This window comes from Ruditapes philippinarum, unplaced genomic scaffold (assembly GCF_026571515.1).
Source record: "Ruditapes philippinarum isolate M1 unplaced genomic scaffold, ASM2657151v2 ctg5994_1_1_1_1, whole genome shotgun sequence".
Lineage (NCBI taxonomy): Eukaryota > Metazoa > Mollusca > Bivalvia > Venerida > Veneridae > Ruditapes > Ruditapes philippinarum.
In genome coordinates, this window is record NW_026861937.1 from 37827 (window position 1) to 54658 (window position 16832).

General features: G+C 33.2%; 2 protein-coding genes across 2 annotated transcripts; both read left to right on the plus strand.

Moving 5' to 3' along the window:
- On the plus strand, positions 1-3557 carry LOC132717413 (uncharacterized). The gene is made up of 2 exons (XM_060700875.1): positions 1-60; positions 295-3557. Exon 2 carries the CDS (start codon positions 296-298, stop codon positions 2390-2392), a length of 2097 nt encoding a protein of 698 aa, XP_060556858.1. The 5' UTR covers positions 1-60; position 295; the 3' UTR covers positions 2393-3557.
- Positions 3558-11547: 7990 nt separating this feature from the next.
- Positions 11548-15238, plus strand: LOC132717414 (uncharacterized). Its single transcript, XM_060700876.1, has 2 exons — positions 11548-11691; positions 11931-15238. Exon 2 carries the CDS (start codon positions 11932-11934, stop codon positions 14023-14025), a length of 2094 nt encoding a protein of 697 aa, XP_060556859.1. The 5' UTR covers positions 11548-11691; position 11931; the 3' UTR covers positions 14026-15238.
- Positions 15239-16832: the final 1594 nt, after the last annotated feature.

A 16832-nucleotide genomic window follows, 5' to 3' on the forward strand; every position in this document is an offset into this window, starting at 1 on the left:
CCTGTCTTATTTATTGGAAATTCCAACTTTCGTTTTCGTATTGTACTATTTCATTTTAAGGTAAATATATAACTTTATTTCCCTTTTTATTTGAAATGATAAGTTTTTATAAATAGTTAAATCATTTGTAAAATTTACACTTTATAAATATATTGTTTTTAATGTGTCACTTCCGTGTTTTACTAGGATTCATTTCAAAGTATAAATTGTTGTTTATTTATCGTGAAATCTAATCTATTGTTTGAAGAAATACAGAAAATTTTATATAACAAACGAATTTCTGTTTTATTTTAGCATGTCGAGAATACCAGATTACGCTCACAATTTATCACTTAAAATGTCTCAAGTGATGGATGGGATTGGTGTTAGCGAGAAGATTGTGATGAAAAGAAGGAGGTCATGGCTACTGAATGAATCACTATTTACGTTACCTCATCAGCTACTCGGTAATGATGTGAATGCGTTCGTCTTCGGTAGTCAAATAGAAGGTACAACAACTATAGGATTGCGATCTGACGCAGATTTTCTTATATCTTTGAACACATATAATGTGATACAAGACTGGAGTGAATGGGTATACGGTAAAATTAATTATTTGATGATACAAGATGATTATGTCTCACCAGGGTACTGTTTGTTACAAGAGTTAAGAGATGATGCTCCACTACCGCTCGTAGTTGAAGTTAATGACCATTCATATAGAGACAGAAAAGGGAGAATATTGTTAAAAAATACATTCTTAAATAAGTTTGGAAGTAATGAATTAATAAGACACGGTCCAGCCCATTCACAACAAGATGTTCCTGGGTTCAGTGATAATGATCATGTTTTTGCCTTTCCCTGTCATTTAAAACCAATTCAAGCAGGGCATTGGCTAAATCAACATAGAGAAGAGCATTGGCCTACAAGTGATATGATACAGTACTGTAGAAACACGCGATGTTTTGTTGTAGGCGTTGGAAAAACAGGAAGTGCAAATGAAATATTTGAATGGAGAATATCAACATCATTTGCAGAGCGATTTGTAATGTTTAATCTTAACATAACACAAATCAGATGTTATGTTTTGATGAAAATGATACTGAAAACTTTTATTACTCAAATGTTCCCCAACAGCATTTCAAGTTTCATGTGTAAAACCGTTTTGTTACATTGTATTTCATATACAAGATCTGACGCATGGAAGGAAAGTACCCTGTTTACTTGTCTATTATTTTGTATATCGACACTTTACAACTGTGTTCAAAATGAATACTGTCCTCATTTCATCATCACACAAAATAACTTGATGAGCGGACGATTTTCTCCGGAAGCGAAGCCGTTAATTCTTGAAACTCTTCGCTATGTAATCGAAAGTAATGGGAGGGCATTACTCGAAATTGAATGCGACTGCCTTGGTTTATTTCTTCAGTCAAGGTTAAACAGTTTTGAACCGGTACATGCACATTTGATTCCAACTCTTATTGCTGGACATTTACTAAAACAAATATGCCATATTATAAGTGAACAATTTCAAATGATCCAATTGAAAATGTATGATTTATCACCAACACTTACAATTCAAAAACTTTTAACATTTATGTCAAATCACCATAATGAGAATTTCACAACTATAGATAGAAAAGCTTACCGTTTGTTAACACGACATATATGTAGTACACTTGGATCTATTCTAGCATCTTCAAACATTTACAAACAAGACCATTTAACATACAAAAATGCTCTTTCATTCATGTCATTAGGACTTGACTCCGATATAGCATCTGGTAAACTGAAACTAGCATCAATATTCTATTGTACCAGAGACATTGAGAGGACTAAACTTATCCTGAAAAAAATCGAAGAGTGTTATGATCTAAATGTTGTTGAACCAGTGTGTGAGTGTTACAGTTTCAAACATTTTCCACTAAGAGATAGTTTCAACAGATTATGTTATGAATCAAATGAAGAATGCACACTGCTTAAACATATAACAGCATCATGTGTCTGTTTTATACGATGTGAAATAAACTGTTGTCCATTAGAACTTCAACATGAAATGTTTAGATCAACACAGGAAGACCTTGCTTACAGAAGTGAAGATGATAAATGGATGGACATGGCTGTTGTAGATTCTCTCCCTTACCTCTATTTCTTGCAGTACAAGACATATTCCCAGCTAGGAAGACAAGATGATAAACAAAGAGCTCTCTCTAACATTGCCAGAACCATAGATGTTGAACCAAATCTCGGACACAGGGAAACAGCACTGAATCTTCTAGGACAGTGTATGGAACAAGAATACCGCAAAGACGATGCTTTAAAATGCTTTCTGATGTCGTTAAAAATACGAAGTAGACATAATGCTGCAAAGTTTCATATATTTAGACTTTTAGCGTCTATTTATAATTAGATTTGTTAGTTACGTGTATAAACCAGTATGGACATACAGAGCTATCCTTTATAACAACAGCGTGGGTATGGTTTTGTTAAACTTTTCATAACAAGGCAAAAATGCTTTGATTGACACAAAAAGATCTTAAGTACAGAACGAAAGAAGCCATTGGATGTACATGGCCATTGTGAATTAGTTTATTTTATTTTCTGCAAAACAAGATATCGTGGAAGATAATAGGAAGTATAACAATAAACAGACAAACAATAATCCTTTAAATAGATACCGAGGACATTTGACAAAAGCACTGAACATTCATGTACAGTGTGTTTTATGCATTGTCATTGTAATAAAGTCACAATGTTTGCCCAGAAACTATCTTATATGAGTCACTTATTCTATAGTTTTGAACATGATCAGTTTAGATAGAAATAAGGTATCAGTGTTTAATCATTGCAGTTCCAGAGTGCTTTATTAATGGTGGGATATTTCGCCAATTCACTGTCAATTCAAACACAATGTTATTTCAAGTATGTCATCGTTGTAATATCAGAGGCGGTGTGTGAAAGTATAATCTTACATAATACGTGTCCATTTAGATGAATAATAAAACGTTACATTGTTGCATTTTGAATAATATTAGATGAAGATATACACTTTATCAAAAAACGCACTGACATTGTAACGGATTTCTTACAAAGAAGAAAGCAATATTTAACACATAATAGATGATTACTAATATTCTGACCAACGAAGGATTTAGGACAAACCAATTTGTAATAAGTAGCTTTAAGAAGTGTCAGGCACTGGGAACATGTGAAATTCAAATAATGAATGTTATTTACCAATTATTGTCAGTCTTTGTATTTGTGTCAGATGTTGAGTATGAAATCATATAAAATTGCTAATATATATATATACTTTTATATTGTGTCTTACGAACAGTTCAATCTATTTTTTTCAGTAGTGACAGTTAAGCCAGGTTGTTGACAATATTTTAACATTTTGTTATAATATAATTGTACATTTTTTTTTTCATTTTATTTCATGTTTGATGTTAGTTTATCAGCACTTCAAATATCATGTATTTTAAATGTAAGGAGCACAACTTGTATTCTGTATTCCAGATTTATCTGTTACTGAATTTCTATGTGAGTCTATTAAAACAGTTACCCACAATTAAGAGTTGTTGTATACTTTATGCATGTACTCCAGAGTTATATGTTTAAAAGTATCTGCGTGGCTCTATGATTAAGTATTTTGTCCGAAAATGCTTTAGATTTTCAAAAAAATTTCATTTATTTCATTACTTGAGGATAAAAGTCTTGATATTTCAGATACATCATAAAACTGAAAGTTACTGGCCTGGCTTTATACTTATGACAAAGGCTGACAACTTTCGGTTTCTGCAAGCTGGCCTGGCTCTATACCTATAGCAAAGGCTAACAACTTTCGGTTTCAACAAGCTGGCCTGACTTTATACTTATGGCAAAGGCTGGTCACTGTCAGTTTCAGCAAACTGGTCTGGCTCTATACTTATGGCAAAGGCTGGCAACTTTCGGTTTCTGCAAGCTGGCCTGGCTCTATACCTATAGCAAAGGCTAACAACTTTCGGTTTCAACAAGCTGGCCTGACTCTATACTTATGGCAAAGGCTGGTCACTGTCAGTTTCAGCAAACTGGCCTGGTTCTTTACTTGTGGCAAAGGCTGACAACTTTCAGTTTCAGCAAGCTGGCTTGACTCTATACTTATGGCAAAGGCTGACAACTTTCGGTTTCGGCAAGCTGGTCTGACTCTGTACTTATGACAAAGGCTGATCACTTCCGGTTTCAGAAAACTGGCCTGGCTCCATACTTATGGCAAAGGCTGACAACTTTCGGTTTAAACAAGCTGGTCTGACTCTATACTTATGGCAAAGGCTGACAACTTTCGGTTTCAGCAAGCCGGTCTGACTCTATATTTATGGCAATGGCTGATCACTTTCGGTTTCAGCAAGCTGGCCTGGCTCTATTATTATAACAAAGGCTGTCAACTTTCGGTTTCAGCAAACTGGTCTGGCTCAAAGGCTGACAATTTTCGGTTTCAGCAAGCTGGCCTGGCTCTATACTTATGGCAAAGGCTGACAACTTTCGGTTTCAGCAAGCCGGTCTGACTCTATGCTTATGGCTTAGTCTAATCACTTTCGGTTTCAGCAAGCTGACCTGGCTCAAAGGCTGACAATTTTCGGTTTCAGCAAGCTGGCCTGGCTCTATACTGGTGGCAGAGGCTGACAACTTTCGATTTAGGCAATCTGGCCTGCCTATACTTATGGCAAAGGCTGACAACTATCGGTTTCAGCAAACTTGTCTTAATCTATACTTATGGCAAAGGCTGACAACTTTCAGTTTCAGCAACCTGGCCCGATTCTATACTTATGGCAAAGGCTGATCACTTTCGGTTTCAGCAAACTTGCCTAACTCTATACTAATGGCAAAGACTGACAACTTTCGGTTTCAACAGGCATGCCTGGTTCTATGCCTGTGGCAAAGGCTGATAACTTGCGGTTCCGATGGGCTGGCCTGGTTCTATATGTGCGGTAAGTACTGATCATTTTCGGTTTCTGAAAGCTGGACTGGCTCTTTACTTGTGGCAAAGGCTAATCACTTTCGGTTTCAGGAGGCTAGCCTGCCTTTATACTGGTTGCAAAGGCTGATCATTTTCTGTTTCAGGAGGCTAGCCTGCCTTTATACTGGTGGTAAAGACTGATCACTTTCTGTTTCAGGAGGCTAGCCTGCCTTTATACTGGTGGTAAAGGCTGATCACATTCGTTTTCAGGAGGCTAGCCTGCCTTATATACTGGTGGTAAAGGCTGATCACTTTCGGTTTCAGGAGGCTAGACTGCCTTTATACTGGTTGCAAAGGCTGATCACATTCGTTTTCAGGAGGCTAGACTGCCTTATATACTGGTTGTAAAGGCTGATCACTATCGGTTTCAGCAGGCTGGACTGGCTCTTTACTGTTTGCAATAACTGATCACTTTTTTTTTTTGAAAAGTCAAACCTGGCTCTATCGTAATGTAAATAATTCATCACTTTTGGTTTTGACTAAAGGTTGGACTGGCTCTTTACTGGTGGCAATAAGTGATCACTTTTTGTTTCAGAAGGCTTGTCTGTCTCTTTCTAAATGGCAATGGCTAATCTATTGCGGTTTCAGCACGCTGTCGTGACTCAATACTGGTGGCAAAGGCTGGTAACACTTGATTTCAGCAGGATGACTTGTTTCAATACTATTAGAAAAAGCTGATCACTTTCGGTTTCCACAGGTGGGCATGCCTCTATCCTGGTGAAAAAGGTGGATCACTTTTGGCTTTAGTAGGTTAAGGCTTAAATAACATATCAATTTGTGCATTGTTAGAATCAATGAACTCGAGGAACAAATAAATATAACAACATAGAAATGATGAATGTGGCCTTATTTTACAGCTGCCAGATTTTATTTCTGTCATCTTGTTCAATGGTATTCCCTATTCAAATAATCCGCAAAGTTTTCAAATGCATACTCTTTAATTTTTTGTTGAATTGAATATACAATACTCAGTGCTGTCTTTGAATTTTCTGAAAATGTTTTAATCGTTTTTGGTAATCAACAACGAATATATTATACGCTCCCCATCCATTAATTACAACAATATCTGAGGTAACCGACAATGTGTCTCCACCTTCTCTAACACTGGTGTAATGTTTACTCCGAAATAAACATATACAAATGTATCGCTTTCTTATGAAGAAAGCTGACTTAGTTGAAACATATTTATTCAAACAACTTGAAGTTTATTTATACCACTCTCAAGTCGATTCCTGGAACTATTTTCTATCTGGGTCATATGACGACATATAAGCGAGACCCCATTTAGGCTCAAACCCATGATCTCAGGATTCAGAATGTCAGAATTCTCATAAGAATATGTCATGTTTAAGGGAAAAGGGCCAAAGGTTTGGAGAAGAATGGAGCCAATCCGCTCTTTTTTCGTACATTTACTCTGAAGTGAACAACATGAAAATAAGAAAAACTCAGGTATTGTTTACCTTTATTGTGAATTATCTGTCCTTGAATGAAGTAAAAAAACTCGAATTAATATACAGTGAACTCAATGACGAGAACGGTGACCCTTATTTTGTTTCGCTTAAAATGTTTCTATTATCATATTCTAACAACATGATAAATTTTAAGGCATATTCTAACAACATGCCGCATTTCCTTGTTGATCTTTTTCATCATATTTTTAGAAGTTCTATTAAACAGTTTTAATTTGGCCTATATGTTCATATGAAAACTTCCGAAAACGACATTTTAACAGCAATGTTCTGTAAAAAAAAATATAGGCTGGTTCCATAATTTCATGGTGTTCACTTTACTTTCAAGGTAAGAATCAATGGCCAGTAAGTACACAGAAAGTATTGAAAGTTTTGTCATCTAACACGTACAGACTTAGATCTACTAGATTTCCACTTCCCTCGGCCCTCGTCAAGAACATATAACACTAGTATAAAATCGTACAGTTGTTTTTGGTAATATAATTAATGTACATGTAACCAGATGAAAATGAGTTTGAAGTGTGTTAAGGCATCATTTATGACACCGCGCCTGAACACAGTATTTTGTTTGTTGTTGTTGTGGCTGATAATGTTGTTGTCGTTTTTAGCTGAGTACTACACTAATTTAATATGCTGTTATAATCTGTTGCTATAAAATGGTTGTAAACTTCTAGTTTTTAAAAGTCATTTATAATTAGATTTCACAAATGCTTTAACTGCAATGTTCAAATCCCTAAAAAGGACTAAGCAATACACTTGATAAGACTTTCATTTTGTTAGATTTTTAGTTTTTCCACTTCAAGAAGATGGTAAGAGAAGCTGGTAAAGGTACATTACGACATTTGAAAATTTCAAAAGAAGATGTTAAAAAAGAGATAAACAGAATCCCTAAAGAAGGTCCAACACAACACAATTGAAAATGTTGCAGGCTCGGTTTGATTGAGCCTGTTCATGAACGGTACTGGAAAGTGCAAGTGACCGTCCACGTCCCCTAGCACCGACTTAAGCAGAATTCAACATTTAACACGAAAATGGTGAAATTTTGAATTAAGAATCATCCGCAGATGTGTTCATAACCATTACTACCGAAATATGAAGAAACATTACAACAGCTTAGTGATACTATAAAGGTTTTAGCTTCTTGTGCCAATATATTTTTTTATATCATATTTAAATACGTCTGAGAACATGTTAGATGCACGTGACCTGAAGAAAGCACTGAATGTGTAATTATTTAATCATTGAAATGTAATGAAGTAGTGTTTTAACTTTAATACAAAATAAAAATACTACATCACTATAACTGCACTAATTGCCAGAGCAACATAAGTCATTAAGTAACTATAGTCAACAAGATATACTAAAAAGAAAAGAATGTCTGAGGCATAATGGGCATTTAAATATTTATAAGGTGTTTACAAATAATAAAGTAATAATGTGGCATAGATGCATAGGCTAAACAAAAACATTCAATTTTCAGTTGTAAAAAAATTATGATTAATTACTTTAATCTTTAAGACATCAGATAAATGTTGTTAAAGGCACAAACAGTTATATGTACAGGAATATATTTATGTTTATTATATCTTTTATGATAATTAATAATGATATACATGATAATGTAAGTAACTGAAAGGTTGTTTATCTACTGAGGTGCCTGCTTGTGCATAAAAGCATTGGTACTTTTCTTCATTTTTTGGCAAAATACTAGTAGATACCAAATTCCAGGCCTTTTGCACCTGCAGTATCAGTAAACAACTGTATTTCTTTATTTGATCTCGGAAAACGATCATGAAAAACTGTAACAATGACATTAAACCCACATATGCAAATTACAGACTCTTATACCCACATAATTATACAGACTCGGTTTAATTGTTCTCTTTATGAGAAGTTATGTAAAAATGCAACATCTCTCACGCTCACTAGCACCCGCTAAATTGGTATCCAATCCTTATACACTAACATGCTCAAATTACTTATCTCGCAAGACCATTTTAGAATTGACTTATTGGCATAGTACTGACTATAAGAAATTTGTTAAATAAGATATATGTATATTTATTTGCAGAATGAAAAACCGAAGAGAAAATACACGCCCAAGAAGTTACAGAAAGCCGAGATAAAGAACAATACTGGATAATACATTATACTATTTTATAGAAATAAAGTTTTGAAAATAAACATTCAACTTTTTTTGTCTTCAATTAGAGGCTTTTGTGTCCTCGTGATGTGTAGTGTGTCTATAATTTGATGTTCGTGTGATAGCACCCTGAGTTGAAAATCAAGTTGAACAATTCTGCTTAGAACTTACAATCAGAAGTACATTTTAAATTGGCTATTTTAATCATGCCCTACATTTTGGTCAATGAAGGTATAGCAACCAATGCACTTTCTCAGGCATTCATAAAGCTGATTTTACTTAATTTGAACCAAACCTGTTGTATCAAAAACGGCCTGATGTCAATTTAAGGCCACTGAAACGGCCAAAAGGGCATACAGTTTGGCGTAAACTATATGGACAATAATATAAAAAAATAAATTTACCAGTTTACACTGTAGATATTTGGCTTCCGGCACTAGCCAGTATTTTTTAATCGTAATGACTTCAGTGCCTGGTTTTCATTTGTTAACCTGAGCACGTTGTGCTCAAATGTGAGCTTTTGTGATGGCAGTTTTCCGTCGTTTGTAGTCCGTCGTCAACAATTTCTCTAAACAAAATCTCCTAAACAACTTGATTGATATTGACCAAATTCACGGGAGTGATACTTGGGTCCTCTACATATGTTATATATTTAATGGTTCCAGTCTGATGCATAAGTGGGTCCCAGGTAAATGAAAATAACTTAAAATAAAAATCTCCTCAGAAACTACACAGGTCGGGGCTTAGATATTTGGCATGAAACATCACCGTGTGGTTCTCTAATAGAATGAAATAATTCATGTCGCTTGGCAACACTAGAGGTCATTGAGGGGTCAATTCAGTCTACATAGGATTATAAAGGATAACACCTTACAGACTGCAATGCCCAGAGCTTAGATATTTGGCATGTTGCATTGTAAAGTAGATCTGTACAAAAAATATATATCATGTCTCTTGAGTTAAAATTGGTCTTACCTTCGGGGTCACTTCTACAAGACTTGTATAAGAAAAATGACCTTAAAGATTCCTCAGTCTAAAGGTCGGATATTTGGAATGTAGCATCATATTGCGTTTTTTTACAAAAGTTATTGTCAAAATTGAACCAGCCCCGGGTGTCACTTATTTTATGTAGACTTGTATAGTAAAATACATTCAAGACTCCTTCGGTAAAACAAAAATGAATTAACAAATTTTTCGTTTAAAGTACAGCTCGAAGACATAGCTCATGCAACTATTTTAGGACAGAACATTTATGTTTAACTCTGTAAACTTTCAATGCCTACAGATTAAATATTTGTCATGAATCATTTGAAATGGCAAACATCTACAAAATTTTTAAATTTATGATACTTTAGAAAAAGATGACAGACCCAATGAGACATTACTAAAATTGTGGCTTTTTCTAGTGGTGCAGCTCAGGTAAGCGATTCATGGTTATCATGGTCATACAGCTTAAATGAACTCCGCTGTTGTTTTTGCCATGAAAATGAATATACATATTGTAATTTGTCTGTAGGCTTTGGCAAAACACTTTATTGCAATATTTCAGATAATTCGCTCACTCTGTTTTCCAGAATATTCCTTTGTATTGTGACATCGATCCAAAAATGAAAGCGTTTTGATGTGAATATTGGTAAGCATTTACGAAATTAAATTTGTCAAGAGCAGCGCAACACTTACCAGTTAAGTATTTGATATAACATTTTTTAAAACTGTCGATTTACATGATTGATTTAATTTAGCCGATAAACCAAAGTAAATGTTATTTTAAATGCTACACTTCTATTGGAAAAATGATTTTCAAACACTTAGTGTTTTATATTGATTAGTACGTATTTACAAAATTAAATTGGTCGCCCCGCTGAGTCGCGCTTGACCAATTTAATTTTGTAAATAGGTAATAAACTTTAACCTATACTTAGATGAGCATGGGTATGTGCATACAAATAAAGTTAAAATCATGCAACGAATTTTTTTTATAAGGAAATGTATTTCGACATATTTAAGAACGAGGTCTTCGTGAACCTCGAAGATCAAGATTTTGACGGAATGCATACAAAGTATGTGTTTATCTATGAATTTCTGTGATTTTGTTTAAATTTGCAATTCAACGTTTGAAAAGGCATTTAATTTAATAAATCAAAATCATAGAAGGCATTTTAACTCTGAAAAGTTAAATAGGAGGTATAGTTGCAGACAGGCATGCCTCAGTGGCAGATTGTCAGAAATCATGAATGTTTCCCACAGAATAAAATGGAACTGTTTCAAAATTGAATGAAATGTAGCAGATACACACAGTGATTGTCGGTCTAGGTGTACAACTCTTGCACAAGACCGATATATTGTTGATTCGGTCCGGCGATATTGTTTCCGGGACGCTACTTCATTAACAAACAGCTGACAGAAAGCTAAAGTGTACGGGAACAATAACACAATAAGGAATAGATCGCATGATGCTGATGTGAATGCTTAACATCCTGACAAATAAGAGGCGAAATTAGTTATTTTGTAAAATAAAAGAAAACATATCATTATAAAGGATACATTGTTTATAGACATTATATCTTATTTTTACATATTTTCCAGGCATCTCATAACATTTTACTTGTAGAACCACGGAAATGATTTATTTGATTTTTTCTATCTTCGTTGTTCACATCATCCTTATCTGAGTAACCCAAGAATAATCACTGCCTAATTGAAAAAAAAAATATTTTACCAATAAAGTGTACATGTAGTTAAGTTATTTATAATAAAAGCATTAAAGATTTGACTTTCTTGTCAAAATGATTAGAAACATTCCTAAATTTACTAATCTGGTTGCTTTAATCAAGTTCGAAATATAGAGATAGTTTCAAAGTCTCTATACATGTATATGATAGCGTCCAACAATAATTTCATCCTCTGAAAATAGCCACCAGAGACCGATTATTACTTTTAAAATGTCTGTGTAAGAGTCAAGTTTTAATTAATCTACAAGAAGGATTAAAATTTAGTTCTTTATTGATTTACTATTTAGTACCATTCAACCTGTCTAATTAAGGTGTGTACCATTGGAAATTCCAACTTTCGATTTCGTATTGTACAACTTTCGATTTAAGGTAAAGATAAATAACTTTATTTTCCCTTTTTCTTGACATTTTAAGCTTTTATAAATAGATAAATCATATATAAAATTTACACTTTATAAATACATTGTTTTAATTTGTCACTTCCGTGTTTGATAGGACTTAATTTCAAAGTATTAATTGTTCTTATTTATCGTAAAAACTTATGTTCTAAAGAATTGTATTAAAAACTTAACAACTTTTTTTTAAAATAATTTTCTGTTTGATTATAGAATGTCGAGAATACCAGATTACGCTCACAATTTGTCACTTAGAATGTCTCAAGTGATGGATGGGATTGGTGTTAGTGAAAAGATAATGATGAAAAGAAGAAGATTAATGCTACTGAATGAATCACTATTTACGTTAACTCATCAGCTTCTCGGTAAAGATAGGAATGTGTTCTTTTTCGGTAGTCAAATAGAAGGTACAACAACTATAGGATTAAATTCTGACTTAGATTGCCTTATATCTATGAACAATTATAATGTGATACAAGACTGGAGTGAATGGGAATATGGTAAACATAATTTGTTGATGATACAAGATGAGTATGTCTCACCAGGGTATTGTTTGTTACAAGAGTTAAGAGATGATGCTCCATTACCACTCGTAGTTGAAGTTAATGACAATTCATATAGGGACAGAATGGGGAGAATATTGTTAAAAAATACAATGTTTAATGTTTTAGAAAATGCAGTAAGAAACGGTCCTGCTCAATCTGTTCGAGATGTTCCTGGAGTCGAAGATAATGATTACGTTCTTGCCTTTCCTTGTCACGAAAGACCAGTTCAAGCAGGGCATTGGCTAAATCAACATAGAGAAGAGCATTGGCCAACAAATGATATAGTACAGTACTGTAGAAACACGCGATGTTTTGTTGTTGGCGTTGGAAAATCAGGAAGTGTAAATGAACTACTTGAATGGAGAATATCCACATCATTTGCAGAGAGATATTTAATGTTTAATCTTAACATAACACAAATCAGATGTTATGTTTTGATGAAAATGATTTTGAAAACATTTATAACTCTAAGATTTCCCGACAACATTTCAAGTTTCATGTGTAAAACAGTTTTGTTACATTGTATTTCATATACTAGATCTGACGCATGGAAAGAAATTACCCTCTTTATTTGTCTATCATTTTGTTTATCAACACTGTACAACTGTGTTCAAAATGAATACTGTCCTCATTTCTTCATCACACAAAACAACTTGATGAGTGGACGTTTTCTCCCGGAAACAAAGCCGTTAATACTTGAAAATCTTCGATATGTAATCGAAAGTGATGGAAGGGCATTACTTGAAATTAAATGCGACAACATTGATAAATATCTACAGTCCAGTTTAAATGGTTTTGAACCAATTCATCCACATTTTATACCAACTCTCATTGCCGGGCAATTACTAAAATATATTACCCGTGATATAAGCTCATTCTTCAAATGTCTGTTAAGTGAAATGAACGATTTGTCACCAAGACTTGCGATGCAAAAACTTTTAACATTTATGTCATATCACCATATTGAGAATTACACAAACATAGATAGAAAAGCTTACCGTTTGATAACACGATATTTATGTAGTTCACGTGGGTCTATTCTATCATCTTCAAATATTAACCAACAAGACCATTTAACATACAAAAAGGCTCTTGAATTCCTGTCATTAGGACTTGACTCCGATGTAGCATCTGGTAAACTGAAACTAGCATCTTTTTTCTATTGTACCGGAGATATTGAGAGGACTGAACTTATCCTGAAAAATATTGAGGAGTGTTATGATTTAAGTGTTGTTGAACCGATATGTTGGTGTTACAGTTTCAAACACTATTCAATAAGAGACAAATTCAAAGGATTATGTTATGAATCAAACGAAGAATGCAGACTGTTTAAACATATAACAGCATCATGTGTCTATTTTATACGATGTGAAAGAAACTGTTGTCCATTAGAACTTCAACATGAAATGTTTAGATCAACACAGGAAGACCATGCTTACAGAAGTAGAGATGATAAATGGATGAACATGGCTGTTGTAGATTCTCTCCCTTACCTCTACTTCTTGCAGTACAAGACATATTCCCGACTAGGAAGACAAGATGATAAACAGAGGGCTCTCAATAACATTGCCAGAACCATGGATGTTGAACCAAATCTCGGACATAGGGACACAGCACTCAATCTTCTCGGCCAGTGTATGGAAGAAGAGAATAATATAGAAAATGCTTTCAAATGTTATGCGCGTTCCCTTCAGATAAGAGGACGAAATAATTCGGCAAAATTCCATATTTGTAAGCTGTTACACAAATTGATCAATAACTAGTATTCACATTCTTTGCAAGAAAAGAATTATTGTATCATCATCAATCAAAAGGATAAAGTACTCTACATTTTGAAACAGTGTTTAGATAATAAAAAACATGTTGAAATAAGGATATGTTTTACTTTTAACTGTTTGTATGATACATGTTGAACTTTATAATTGTGATTTTAAAATTTTATTTAAATTGCTTTGTGTATGAAGAAAATCCTCGAACTTCGCTGCAATCATTAATACACATACAAAGGACACTCTCCTTTTTAAATCAAACAATTAGAAGGATTTTTGAAACATTGCAGTTGTACGCTGTATACATGTTTGTTCATTTTTTACATCAGATAATTGAGCATAGTGAGTGTCACAATATATAAACGTATTGAGCGTAATGCGATAAAATATATTATTAGATTTAATTTGTTTCTATGATATAGTTACGCTGACTGTTATAGTGTATGGATTTATAATTTCTAAATGCCTTACGTGTTGTAAGATCGAGACCGCGTATGTCAAGTTATTTTTTCTCTTATTTATTACTTTTTTCAAATTTTTGAAGCTATGGTTGTGCTTTTTGTTTTTGATATGTTTTGCACTTATTTTGTAAATATTATCTTTTTTTTTGATAACATTGTTTAAGATTTACTATTCAAAATTCAAATTTAACTTTCTGATTAAAATCAAAACATGTCATTTTAGTGCCGTAAATCACAATACAAAACGAGACAATTCCGTGCTTGAAGTTGTTTCATATCCATGTGGATAATTTTGTAAGTGTTTGGCCATAAAAATAAAGAAAGAATATGATTTTAAACAATAGCAAAAGATGAGATCGAACCACATACCTTTCGTATATATATTAGGTAATCACTTAACCGACTGTGCTATTCCTTAACAAGACTGGTAAATGTCAATACATATAACTTATATAATTTCAATTTTCTCCCTCACAAGCACATTTTTTTCGCACTTTCATGGCGTCATTAAATGTTAAAATAGTTGTTTTAGTTTATATAGCAAATAAATTTAAATTATCGAGAGTATCAATTAGCTACGGTATTTTTAGACCGACATAATTCATACTTTCTAATTATACATTTAAATGCTTATATAGATATTTATCCGTGTACATGGGCTTATTGTACATTTCAAAATGAATTTATAAAATATTCCAGTATGATAAAGGGAAAGTAATGGTATTTAAGTTCATAAGGAATAAACGAAAATGTTTCCTCCCTTTTAAATCATTTTAATTTCCTGATTTAAGCAAAATGTTCTACTTTTGGTTTCCTTTTTTATTTGTCGATGATTTACCTCGAATCTAGAAATAAGATAATGGATTATTCTTATTTTACTTCAAATAACATAAGGCATAAATCTTAATTGAAAAATATTTTACACAAAATACGTATACAGGTTTTATGATTTCTTCTTATTTAAAGTTTTCTAGTATTAAAGGTTTTTGAATTCATAGAACAATAAAAATATTGCATTCAAAAGCTAATATATGCGTATTTTCTATAAAATTGTATCCTTAATGTTTCTATACGTCGAAGAAAATACGAGAATTAAAATCATAAATTTCTATACATCAACCAGATTGCAAACTGTCCATACATGCATACATAAATTTATTTATAGAGTACCGAACCCCTGTACTGAAGGACATCTCCTTTCGCTTTAAACGTTTTAATTATTTTTGCGTCTTTTGATTTTCATAATAAGTTTATTTTCATAACAAGTCAATTTCCGTCATCTGAAGTTTCTGTTATCTACGGGTATATACAATAGTCTAAACTTAAACTTATTCATAACTTTCTATGAAATGTAGTGCATTTATTGTAGGATATACATATACATATACATTTCTTAAACGATTTAAAACCAGTAGCTTTTCGTGACACAAGCGGTTTTCCCAAGAAGCTACTTTGTAGAAAAATTTAATACTAACAGAAGATGCGCATATTACTTGAGTTAAAGCCCCCGATTAGGTATGTTTTTATTTTATTTTTTGTTTCATTTAACGCCTTTTCCTAACAGTATTTCAGTCATATAGGCGGGTAGTTTCCTAACCATCGTTCCTGGAGAGTTACACCAGTACTAGACTACCTTCCTCCGTGCTAAACTACCAAAACATCTCCGGGGGATCCAACCAACGCCAGAGAGGTAACTGAATTAGAAGTCATCGACTCAAACCTCTCGACCACGAAGGCGGTAGGTATGTTGTATAGAGAACATAAAAACAATTTCAACACTATTTCTTTGCAGTTGCTGACTGATTTTACCACAGCTAAGTCTTTCTAGAAATCATTCAATCGCATATCCTCCACATATCATAGTATCACCATTCAACACATTCAGATGTTATAGTTCCTGATTATTATTTTTTCTCAATTTTTGTATAGAGTAAAATTTGTTCTTGCGCTATTTCTCGGCTACATCTTGCTGAAATTCAACGAAATTTATGGGAACAATAAACATGAAAGACAGATATACATAACATTTACCTTAATTTCGAATTTTATGTTATATTAGCTCTATACAAAATTTTACTATACTACTTAAGTTCTGATGAACTTAATCCCTTAGGACTGTGTTACTTGTTTTGCATTTAAATTAAACAAAAATTACAATTTCATTTTTAATTCTCACTTGTCGAGCAATAATATTCTTGTGTCCTTGAATATTGTTAGCTCTGCCTAGATAAAGGCAGTCATTTTCATTCACACTTGCTTTTAATTTACTACCTATTCAGTTATCTACAATATTACCTGCTAAATTTTCGAGTGATTTCGTATGAAAGGAATATGTCAAGT